Genomic DNA, 12943 nt, shown 5'->3' with positions numbered 1-12943 from the left:
ACAAAAACCTTCCATTTATTGGAGTTCAATCTTCCCCCGGCTGGTAGTCATCCTCTGCTTATGCGGTCCACCAGCGTTTATGTTGGTCCTTCGAGTATCAAACCTAGGACCCGTTTGGTAAGGGTTTTTTACTAGCATTTATATTATTTGCTAGTATAAATATTAATACCCATTCAAACAACATTTTTCGTGCATGTAGTCCAAGAGATTAAAGTAGCATAAAATTGTCTTTGTCAAATGCTACAATTTTGAAGCATTTTTTGTGGCATTTAGATATTAATGTTTATTTTGTCCCCTATTTTGTCATTGTTCAATTATAAATTAATTAATAATATTTATTTTATAAATTAAATAGTAATCATTATTTTATTAATTAATTAATTACCTTTATTTTATAAATTAATTAATTATCTTCATTTTTAATAAATTAATTAATAATTTTTATTTTATAAATTAATTTTTATGTATAAATACATTTATATATATCTGTTACAACTAAAATCCATAATACCCCTGTACATAATATGTCACAAAATGTTACACAACATAAATATTACCAACAAAAGTTGAATCAAACACTACCAACCATTCATGCAGCATATCTGCTATTAAAATTGTTCAACATTTCTACTACCACTATTTCTACTAACATATCTACTACTTTGAAAATACGTTACCAAACTAGGCGTAAACTTGTTGATTACGCAAAATCATACATCGACGCCAGACAGGGAAATTTTGGACGGTCTTTTAGGAAGTGTGATGATCCTGGGACCCACCCAAGTGTTTCATGATGGAGATTGGTCACCATTAATGGGCTTTTGCACAAAATTTGTATGCTGTTTAAGAAGAATTTCCGCCTAATTTGGGTCATGCATTTGGAGAGACATTACACTGGAAAGAAATCACATAAGATTTTCTGTTGGCCAATTTGATACGTTACATGAGGATTAAAAAATTACAACACAAAAATGATGCTCTCTATAAACAATGGCGGTATGTATATACCATCTTAGGGAGATAGGCATGACTTTTGATAAGCTACAGGATTATAATAAAGGACAATGAGGAATCAATCAGCATATCCCCTCCCAACCCTAAAATATCGTCATGAACAGGAAAGCGAAGAATGCCATCAACTTCATTGTAGCAGGAGTATGGATAGCCATAAAAGTACATACAAGAGATGGGGGAGTAATTTTAGTTAATAGATTATATTCAAACACTGTTCATTCACGTAAAGAGGAAAGTGACATTGCATCTGAAGTAGGCCATTGATTGAACGATTATGTCTGCCCTAATGAGCAACTTTTGCAAGTCAATACCACCCAAATAGAGGAACTGTAAGCACAATGCCAAGTCCCTACCACCCAAAATATAAGGAGGAAACAAAATAGGGCACTGAAAAAGGCCGAAGAAAATATGCGGTACAAGAATGATAAACTGAGTAACTAACAAACAAGGTAGTACCATGAAAGACAAAACCATGACCTCCAACCCAAACAACCCCACCACACATGAATATCTAAGGTAATGACCAACATTACACATTCCAGATCACATGGACACAGCATCAAAGATGTAATTTTCTACCAGGCCCAAGGTGATAGTACCATTTCAAAATATCAATGGAAAACACTTCAAAAATGACCAAACCATAAAATAACAGTTAATCCCATAGCCTCAAAGTCTATTCATGCCTCAGTTTCTCCGGTAAATCTGATGAGAATATATTTATACCCACTCTTAAGTTTTCCAAATCAGTTTTCTGGCAAAGAAGAAAAAAGTAGCCTCCGCCTCTATGGTGTACAGGACATTCATCAGAAAAAAGAGAGAAGAAATGTTAGAGCATAAATAGTTTTCTGATGACTCAATAACAGAATTAGTCATTTCTGCCCTCTACAGATCATAAGAAACAATTCTCCCAGGACTTACAATTTAACGCCCTGTGGTGGTCTCTTCTACTCTGAAAAACACCTTAATAATAATATACAACCTCACCATAAACTAATTAACACATGATTCAACGGCACAGCCATTGGAAACAGCAGTGCTCAAATAGATCAAGCTTTGCACACTATTGTTGTTGGTACCAAACCAGGTCAGAAATGGGATAATCGAACGGAAGAGGTAGAAATGGAGCATATATCTACTCGGTACCTTGCATTGGAACCATCATATGCTGTGCCTGTGACTACAAACATCCCAAGAATACAAACAAATGGTATTACACACAAAAATTTGCAACAAACTCTAATAGAGAAAGAGAACCCAACTGTTTTGTTAAAAGTTATGTAGGAGACACAACGATAACCACTAAAACAAAAACGTACAGATGCATATCTACATACTTACCGACCTACATTTACATATATAATCAGCCATGTGCACATGCATGAATAAACATATATGCAAACAACAATTTTAAAATTGGATACAAAGACATCATATGTTCTCAAAATTGAAACATCGTCATCCAAACAATTCCATGTAAGTTTATGTGAGTGGTGGTAGCAGTGGTATCAAGAAAAGTAACAGCAAGGTTAAGGTTGGTCTGGTACCATGTGTTCCATGTAGTAGTGCCGACAGTTAAAACATGCTAGGAAGATCAGCGATGTGCTATGTAGGTTTTTTCTTCAGATATTAATTGAATGTTGCAGGCCAAAAATATTTCAAAAGTACAATACCTCGACTAGAAACTTCATAAAAAAAATGTTAAGGAACTTTGCTGCCCACAATCAAAGTGAAATAAAACTTCTGTGTATCGTGCTCTTGTTCCCATGCACAGATAAATTAATAGTCAATTCATGCATTGCACATGCCACATGACATTACCCTGTGCATTCTAACAGCCTAACAGCAACCACAGATTGATACTTCAACTTATTTGTAAGAATAGTTAATTCATGAATGCCAAATGCCATTACCATGCACATTCTAAAAGCCCAACAGAAACCACAGAGAGATACTTCAATTTATTTATTTAAACTGATAACAGTTCTTGTATGTCTGTGTGTGTATGAGAGAGAGAGATTACTTGAGAGTTTGCATAGCTAACACCTTGTGTGAAAGACCTTTGATGAGAAATCTGCAGAGTTTATAAATTAGAAGAGTGCATATAAGTTCCATCTCACAAGCTTTTGTACAACATTGACTCCATAGGTCAATTGGATGCATAAAATTGCAAAATTATAAAGATACTGGTTCATTTAAAATACCACATTCTACCTGGGAAAGTGAACTTGGTTGAACATCCTTCTTTGCAGATGCATCTCCACCCTTAGCAGACCCCTTGGTGTCACCCTGCCCAACAATGCAATTCAAAAATCTAATTGCTAAAAAAATATCATAACAATTTTATGAATGAAGTAATTAAAGCTAGGGATATTATCTAACCTCCATCTGCAAAGGACATTGAATCCAGGAAAGAATCAAGGCAAAAAGGTAATCTGTCAGTAAAATCTTAATGATCCAAAATAAATTAGAGAAAATCAAAACTTAACATATACTTAAGAGAAACTAGGTGCACAATTCCATGATTCCCAAGATATTTAAAGAGGAAGAGGAGAAAAAAAAAACATGAATATACCTCTCTGTATCGACCGAGGTAAATCTTCAGCGGTTCGATATAATCCTCAAACCCTAATGTGGCCATCGCCCAGAGCAAATCATCACCATTAATGGTCTTCCTCTTCTCTCTCTGGCACTTATCACTTGCTCTACCAAATAATCAACAATCAATCGCCAGCCACCAAAACCCCCCCAAAATCCAACCAAACAAGATACGGAATAACATCAATCACATCCGAAAACCACAATGAAGAACCTAAAAAAGACAATCGTTGTCTTACTCGCTGGTGATGAAGCTGATGAACTCGGAGACACATTCCTGGACGGTCTCCTTGGAGTCTTTCGCGATCTTGCCGTTGGCAGGGAGCGCCTTCTTCATGATCCTGCTTATATTAGCGATTGGAAGATACCTGTCCTGCTCCCGCACATTCGAATTAGATCGCGGGCTCTGGTCACCGCCGCTCTCGTGGCTCCCTCCGCCTGGACTCGTTGGTTGCTCAGCCGCTGCCATCCTCGCTTTGAGAAATAGACCCTAGCACCACACAACAATTATCATCATAATGATCGATCGACATGATCAACCAAACCAGAAACCCTAGCAGGCTAAACAGAGAGATGCGCTATTGAGAGAGAAGATAGTGCAATGTGTTTTGTGTGTGAAATTAGTGAAAGTGGGGTCACCTGTGAAGCGGAGGATTTGTAAAAGGGCGCGAGTGAAGGAGATGTCTGGGATTGAAGGAGAAAGAGAAGGGATCGGACGCTGCAGGAAAGAGGAGACAGAAGACGACTCGGATGAGAGAACCAGGTTTATCAACACCGTTCGTTTCCTTCCTGTTTATTTTACACCCTTTGTTCGTTCCGCTATTTTCTTTTTCTAGTTTTTATTTTAATGCAAGTGTTTTTCACGTGTCTTGACTCTTGTGCGGTTGTTCGGCCTCTGTCTTCGTCCCTACGACAAATTTGAATGTCGTTTGGAGGACCTTAGAATTCAATCACAATTTACCCATTTTTTGGGACAAGCTTTCCATTATGCAAATATATCAGGAATTTACATATAAGTCGAAGCAGACAATCAAAATGAAATAAGCATAAACAAAGCACAGAAAATTTACAAGTTCTTGACTTTTTTCCCCTCTTCAGGACCTCCAACAGTGTATTTCTACATATATAAAGAATATGGAATACTAAGGAGAATCTAAAAGGAAAAACAAAGGAAACAAGAAAGAATATGAGCCTGTGCAGACTGAAAAGCAAGAACTATCGGGGAGTTGGTCGCGCAATGGACTCATCCAGCGTGAGGTAATTCTCAGTTCCACCCATATCAAGGGAACCCAAGTTGAGGGAAGAATGAACAGAATTTCTAGACATCTCATCAGAGTTGCCTTCTCTCACTCCCATGACTTCCCTTTCAATTAAGATAGCATCTTGGATCTCTTTAAGAACTTCCGAAATTGATGGCCTCATGTGTCCATGTGGTTGGACGCACATCAAAGCTTTCTCCGCTATCTTCCACATTGACTGGATGTCATATTCATCACGAAGTGAAGGATCAATGATCCCTTGAATATCCCCATTTTCAATGTGCAACTTCGCCTGTAATACATCGGATACAAGGAATTAATGAAAAACCAACTTCATCAACTTTTCTGTTCAGATCGATACTTCAATTTATTCCCCAACAACAAACACCAGAAAGTACAGAGGTTAACAACCATGGTGCATATTTGCCATGTTAAACCAATTAACATTGGGGATAACCACTGGCTTAAGTAGTTAATGCCTCATTACCGTACCCAAGAGAAGCAGAGTTCAACTCCCATTCCCCCCCACCCCAATCCCAAAAGCATACCAAAAAAAAAAAGCATGTCACAACACCTGGAGAAGCTAAATGTTAGTTGACTTAACTATGTGTATAATAATTAAATGCATATCATTTCTGGATATACTCAATACTTAGCATTCATAAAGTTCATTGTATCCGGCTTTGATGTAACAAAGTATGCTTACCCATTGAACAATATTACGGCAATTAGCACCAAAGCTTTCATTAGATATGGCTTCTTGTCCAGACATCAACTCAAGAAGGATGACACCAAAACTATAGACATCACTCTTGTCTGTTAACTGCTGAGAGATATAATACCTGCATGGCATCAGAATGAAACAGTGATAATGCACAACCAACGAGGGCACAAATGGAATATAGCTAAAATGAATCAGATATGTAACTCATATGCCTAATATCCACAAATGGAATATGGCTAAATGCATTAGATATACGACTTCTATTCCTTGTTTGGCACAGAGGATCTCGATAGACTTAAAATATTTAAAATGAATTCGGCATGCTTCTGTCCATAAAAAATGTACTTAAAGACATGGATCGGTTTAAAATTTAGAGAAAACAAGAGACAAGTTCAAATGCATTTGCAAGGAAAATTTTATTCTTAAAGCAACTAACAGTACAGCCTGCTATAATTATTCAAATGTTCAAAATCTTATATTACAGGAGCAATATAATTCAAGCATTTAATCATGTGGTGCTAATAATTTTATTTCAAGCAAAAAATAATCAAGTTAAAAAATCCCTTACTCGGGATCCAGATAGCCTACAGTGCCCCGAACTATGCTTGAGACGTGGGAAGCTCCATCTACTGCAAGTTTGGAAAGGCCAAAATCTGACACTTTGGCGCTCATTTGTTTGTCAAGAAGGATATTGCTGGTTTTTAAGTCCCTATGAATAATAGCTGGAATGCAGCCTGTATGAAGGTATTCAATCCCTGATGAAGTAAGAAAACACATCAAAACAAGTTAATAACTGAGTTTACAAGCCTTTCATTTCATACAAAAAAATTTCAACCCTTGCTTATAAACCTTTTGCAGCATCTTCAGCAATCTCAAGTCGCTTGATCCAGCTAATACTCTGCTCCTGTGTTAAGGGGCCTGCCAAGAATGTTAATTGGTAACATCCAAGTTAATATTCTTCACTTTAAAAATACAGAAACCTACCATATAAATGTTCCTTAAGAGTTCCATTGTGCATGAATTCATATATAAGCATGCTTCTTCCTTCTTCTTGGCAATACCCAAGAAACTGTACCAGGTTCCTGTGATGTATCCTTGAAAGAAGTGTCACCTATGCAAAATGTAACATTGTCATTCAAAAAAGGCTAGCCAAAGATCCCACGAGGCCCAAAAGAAATCAGAAATTGAAAAAAATCTAAGCTTATTTATTATTGGTTTTGGGTTGGGGTTTGGGAATCTTATTGCTGCAATGATGGAAACAACTTGTTTTCATGTATCAAAAAGAAGAAAACAATATGCCTATCAGTCATAGCAAATTCTGCTCTGACTAAATTCATTCTCGACTCTGCTAACAAATACAGAGGAATTCTTTGTTTACTCGAAACCTATAACATCACCTTCAAGGACTCGTACTGTTAATTAGTAGCAAATGTTACACATACTTGCTAAATTTTCAATACAACGGAGAAGTCCAGACTTTTGTGTGCTTTCCTATGCTCTTATGCCACCTCATTCTAATGGCAGGTTCAAGAAGACCTTCATTAGCCAGTGCCTCAAATGCAAACAATTTAATAACCACACCACAATTTTTACTGATTCTAAAATATCCTGAAATTCCAGATGAAGGTTTACATACATGTTTCCAAGCTGCATTTTTTTTAAACATCCATTATAATGTATTTTAGTAATGAAAGCATCACTCAACAAACTTTTGTTCTTCCCACTGCAATTGTTGACCAATTTTAAACCAACAGAATATCTCTATAAAAAGCGAAAACCAATTATCCTCAACAGTTGCATAAATGTGTCCACCAAAAATAATTCACCAATGCCAACTTTACCACTAGCCAGTAGCCAGTAAAAGAAAGAAAATTTACAGCCATGTATGAAGCCTTACCTCATTTGAAAACTCTCGCTTTCCCTGATAGGAATTATTTATAAGAACCTTGACCGCAATTTCCTTCCCATCTTTCATTTTCCCATAGTACACAACTCCAAAACCTCCCGAGCCAATCTTCTTCTCAAACTTCTTGGTAGCTTCTTCAATCTCAGCTAATGTAAAGAGATGAGCAGCTTCTGCAGGAGCATCACTTAATACAGACACCAGCCGTTGGAGAGGAATGGAACCTTTAAGTTGCTCTGAGAGAAAGTCGGTGTGTTCATGCATACAAGATATTTAATTGGCTAAGATTAACTCTTAAGTCTCAAATAATTTCAGTGTCATACCTTGATCAAAATGGCGTTTCTTGCCCTTGTGAAGGAATAGGCAAGAGGAAATCGTGGCTATCAGCAGAACAGCAGCTCCCACTGATGCACCAACAATTATATTAGTATGCTTCCCACTTCTGGCCCCTTCATGAAGATTACTGTTTCCAGAATAGCTGCACAGACCAAAGAATACAATGGTTAAGATATTAGGGTATGAGCCATCTAATACAATGGTTAAGATACTAAAGTACGAGTCATCTAAACTTGCACATGTGCAACGAATAACGGAGAGCAAGAAAAAGAAGAAATTGAGTAAAATATGTTGCCGGTTAAGCCTGTGTAAATAAAATGAAATCCGTATAAGATCTGAGAATATACCTTAAAAGTCAACAACCAAACAGACATTTTAGGACACACTGTTGTGCATTTGGTCCTCGACACTCAGACAACCATCACCAATCATTAATTTAAGTGCGAGATACAATCCAAAAACCTTTACAATCTTTTAACCTTGAAGAGGAAAAAAAAAAGCCTAATCAACAGGTAAATTATTTGATTTATCAAAGCCGCCATAAGGGTTTAACTGGCATCCTCTTTAATCATCCAAGAAATGGTTTAACTAGCATCCATAAGTTAGAGTCTGCTCATACTATTATATCTAGAGTGGCTTGGATGTCTAAGACCATAAAATAGTTGGTAGTCAAAAGCATTATGATTTACCAAAAGAGAATAGCAGTTTCTGTTTTCCCCCCATTCTTTATTTCATAGGAAAAAGGGAGGGCATGAGCGACCACTATATCAACCCTCCCGAGCGTGACCATGAGAGTCCCCACCCGTTGCGGAATGTAAGGTTTGAGCCATAGCTACTGCCCTTAGGGCAAGCCGTCACCGCAGCCACAACAAAACGCACAGTTGGAGAAGGCCATTTGCACGGTGGATCTGGTTCACAAAGTTCAGCCTCGCCAGGGACTTGTTAGAAATTATGCAGAGGTCGCAACACACAGGACATGAATCTGTGATCACCAAGGAGAAGATTCTTAACCAACTGGGCTATCCCCGTGTTGGTGTTTTCCCCATTCAGTTCCATGGTGTGTGAGTATTTATATATCCTGGCATTATTTAATGCACTTCTTTCGACCAATAAAACCAATTTATTATGCAAATGATGTTTTAATCCAGGTAACTAGTTTTTCATCCACAAGAAAAAAGGTAACTATTTACTGCAACTACATCAAACAATATCACACCAGAATATATGAATACTTCGACAGATTCTTCTTATTGCTTATAGGATTTAAATCTTAAAAATTAATCCAAACAACATTGCACAAGTTTTCGGATGAGAAAGAGGGATGTTATTGCATTAGTTAGAAATGAAACTTACTTCAATATCAAGTTTTTATCGAGAAGACCTGAAGGTACCGTTCCAACAAACAGATTATTTTGCAAATACCTGCCAATTATCAGATGCATTAGTTTAAAAGAGATCTAGCATCTAAAAAAAATTATTTTATAGCACTAAAACAATGTGCCCTCACTCACATCATCAGCTAATGCAACATTTATATTCCATGCTTCACTTCAATTTATGGAAGGTTTTCAAAATAGAAAGCATGTACAAGAGCAGAAAACTTACAGTTCCCTCAAATTTGGTAAGTTTGTAAGAGAGGAAGGCAATTCACCCGTTAACTTATTGTTCTCGAGATGACTACATCAGTGGTGATCTTGGTTAGCTTAGCATTAGATCAAAATAATAATTAAAAATAACATGTCATAAGACTTTACATGATCTTCAGGTTGGTGCATCCAGTAAAATCAGGAATTGAACCAGTCAATGAATTCCCATCAAGCCATCTGTATATCAGAAAACAGGTGACTGACGATAGCAAAAATGGGCTCTGACTTATTGCAGCAGTTTTAGAACAGATGTACATTTTAAAACTTACAACTCAACCAAACCGGTCAACTTTGTCAACTCTGAAGGTATAATCCCTGTCAAATTCTTACTAGACAAGGAGCTGCAAAGAACACGGTAACTTGATCATAATATATTTCTAGAGCAATATGATACCGAACAACTAGTGAGATGCACAGAGACACAACAGACTATATGCATGAAACTGATGGCATGTGACATAAATCTTTACATTTTAACTATCGTTGGTTGCACATCTGAGTTACATTGAACCCAGGACCACGGCACTGGCAGGCATGGGTCACCGCCCTCCTGCGCCCAGTCTGCTGATGAGTAGAGTGAAATAAAACTGGCAATAACTTCACCTGCATCCCATGGATTTTAAAACAGATGAGCCATAACTAGAGAATCAAAATTCATCATTAAAGTATGAAATATACTCGCAAATCAATGTACAGAAGGATGGAGCTAAGTTAGCATTAGTTATGCTTCTAAACATATAAAAGCCAAAGACTCTCAAAATGATGGACTCATTTTCAAATCAAACCGACGCTTTCCGATTACCATAAATTACTTACCATCCAAGGAACCATGATTTTTGTCAATATACTTGCTTATCTCCATAGCATTCAAGATAGGCCCCCTGGGAGAATCTTTAGTCTTCACGAATTTAAATGATAATACAAAAGGGAGGGACAAGTTGTCATATCCAGGCTCATAGAGGATATATTTTCCGTGAGCATTTTCTTGGACATTTACAATAGGTTTGCTCATATCAGACTGATCTGGCTCTATCAACCTGAATTTCCTGGACTCATCTAAAGCCAAATCTTCAATTTCAGCAAAGTATGTGCGTGCCCATCCAAAACCAGGGAAACCATCTAAGTTCAATCGATAAGATAACGATCCATTTGTTCCAATTACAGCAGTCTGCATAACTTTTTGAGGCGGCCAGTCACGCTTGTAAACATCTATTGGCATAGTAGTTGACACTATCTCGGTGCCAGAAGCAACATCAACTAGGTAATTTGCTTTCTTGACAGTATCTGATTCCCATAATCTGTCAAATGGATCATCAGGATACCTGCAAAAACAGCCTTGGTTTAGTTCCCATTTCGTGCTACAAGCTTACAATTGGGTTCGTAAGTGACAAAAGTATACATGAACCCATGAACACACACCACTATAGTGTCTCCAGTTCAACTTTTCCAAAAACATTTCCAGGTTTGAACAAAAATTCAGTGACTGATATTGTTAGCTTTTATTGAATTTTCATGGCGTATATTAAGACAAGCATTAAATCAACACTACTTTGAGCATCATAACAATTTGAACTTCCAACTAGAAAATTTGAGCCCACCTGACCGGTTCATCGCTATCAGCACCAAAATTTATTCTTGCAGAAACACCTAGGTAGAACTGGTTTTCATAGTCTGTGTAATAAACTGAACCATTGAACTGTCGGAGTTCAAGCGTCGATATGAATGGCTGCCCAGTTGTAGCATTGGATAAGCACACACTGATAGTGGGACTCAATGCTAGAAATATAAGCTCGCGAACCTCCATCACATCAGCATCTGAGATGACAATTGTAGACCAGTAAGTGGGCCCAAGTGAAATGTCAAATTTGGGATAAACATTGTTCTTGTCAAAGTCAGCATACAAGAATGATGCCCTTATAAGATAGCGTGTCCTACTAGTGACATTTAGAGTATAACAATACTTCCTTGAATCTGCAGGAAAATGTCTTAGTGTCATATACTGCTTCCTTGTCTCATTTGCAACAGATACGGTAGCTGTTTCCCCATAAACAATACTATCTGGAGTCCACTCAAGTCCGAGTAGATCAGTGAAACTTTCATTACCCCCACAGTCCAGACTCACAAAACCTGATTACATGATAAAGTATGTTAACGTCAATGGGTCAGACACAGGATGTTTCATGAATCAGTGTTACACCCTTCCATGCAACCTTTTATCAACAAGCAGGTTTAACACATCAGACATTAGATATCAGAATAAAAATAAAATACAAAACCATGATTAGCAACTGTACAAACTTTCCGAGGATGTATAATTCACTCATCTCCATTAATAATTCAAATTGACATCTGGGCTTTTGAGGATCATATACATACCATAACAGAATAAATATACATACCATAACAAAGACCAAGTGGTTTTCTGTGTTTATGTTTGACATTTGTCATTGCAGTTGCTTATTCAACTCCAATTTCAATTCTTTCCCTTCACAAAAATTCTAACAAATATAAGATGAATTCAACAGAGGGAGGGAAAAAAAAAACAAAAACAAAAACAAAACTTTCTACGAAATTCTAAATCATTGCCGTATTTCAACCCTGAAAGATGAAAATTCCAAAATACAATGAAGTAAAATCCGTCCGTTTATGCTGCAAACGAAAGTTCCTAAACACCACGATATTAGTTCTCAGTTATCACCACAGAGACACAAACACACAAAGAGCGACTGAGAGAGACAGGTTACCAGGCATCTGAGCATAGGAACCATCCATTAGAAGAAGAACAAAGAATATTATGAGAGAGGAAATAGGAAGCCGGGTCTCCATCTCTCCCGTGCGAAGCGAGCGAGTGATGCGATGTGAACATAAAACTTGCAAAACCAAAAGACGAACAGCGAGAAAAAGAAGAATCCAGGCCACTCACTCGACAGATATAAAGTTTGGAGTCAGGACTCACTGATTAATTAGCAAATAAAACCAACATATGCAAGTAGACTGATTCTGCTTTTCTGTATTTCAGAGAGAAAAAAACATAAATAAGTGGCCAGTTCTGTTTGGATTCCAAGAAAACAAAAAAGAAAGAGCGAGAAAGTTGTGAATTATTTGGAGAGAGAGAGAGGAAGAGAGAGTAGTGAAGAGTGAGGAGTTCGTTGCTGTTGCAATCCCCTTACTTTTTCAACTTTTCCAATTTTCGTAGTGGACTGTAGTGATGGGATATATGGGGCCCAGTTTGTTTGTGATTAACTGACTAGATTCTCCCATCGCATGAAAGACTGAGACGGCCCCACTGATGGCTTTTTAACTCATGGCATCAGATCACGGGTCCGTCTGATCTCACGTGTTCCTGACCGCATATGATTCTGATCACCGAGGCTCGTGGTTGCGACACGCGCTGGCTGTCCTGTGAAATGGTTTGGAGGGGATTCTTCAGTTCTACTTTGGCGGATTTTTCAGTTAATAAAAC

The 12943-nt window shown here is 37.4% G+C and overlaps 2 protein-coding genes across 2 annotated transcripts; both read right to left on the bottom strand.

Annotated features, from left to right (window-relative positions):
• Positions 1 to 1746: 1746 nt before the first annotated feature.
• LOC119993535 (nuclear transcription factor Y subunit B-8-like) lies at positions 1747 to 4412 on the bottom strand. Its single transcript, XM_038840708.1, has 7 exons — positions 4252 to 4412; positions 3852 to 4102; positions 3590 to 3719; positions 3397 to 3402; positions 3229 to 3303; positions 3038 to 3088; positions 1747 to 2194 (listed from the first exon to the last, which is right to left on the bottom strand). Exons 2-7 carry the CDS (start codon positions 4079 to 4081, stop codon positions 2150 to 2152), a joined length of 537 nt encoding a protein of 178 aa, XP_038696636.1. The 5' UTR covers positions 4082 to 4102; positions 4252 to 4412; the 3' UTR covers positions 1747 to 2149.
• Positions 4413 to 4562: 150 nt separating this feature from the next.
• On the bottom strand, positions 4563 to 12617 carry LOC119993525 (probable LRR receptor-like serine/threonine-protein kinase At1g67720). The gene is made up of 15 exons (XM_038840697.1): positions 12225 to 12617; positions 11079 to 11607; positions 10297 to 10802; positions 9951 to 10083; positions 9750 to 9821; positions 9589 to 9657; positions 9440 to 9511; positions 9188 to 9256; positions 7822 to 7976; positions 7493 to 7734; positions 6580 to 6706; positions 6445 to 6513; positions 6164 to 6350; positions 5578 to 5713; positions 4563 to 5163 (listed from the first exon to the last, which is right to left on the bottom strand). The coding sequence occupies exons 1-15, from the start codon at positions 12304 to 12306 to the stop codon at positions 4828 to 4830; spliced, it is 2784 nt and encodes a 927-aa protein (XP_038696625.1). The 5' UTR covers positions 12307 to 12617; the 3' UTR covers positions 4563 to 4827.
• Between the last annotated feature and the right edge of the window lie 326 nt (positions 12618 to 12943).

Source organism: Tripterygium wilfordii, chromosome 3 (assembly GCF_013401445.1).
Source record: "Tripterygium wilfordii isolate XIE 37 chromosome 3, ASM1340144v1, whole genome shotgun sequence".
Lineage (NCBI taxonomy): Eukaryota > Viridiplantae > Streptophyta > Magnoliopsida > Celastrales > Celastraceae > Tripterygium > Tripterygium wilfordii.
This window is presented reverse-complemented; position numbering and strand designations above follow the sequence as displayed.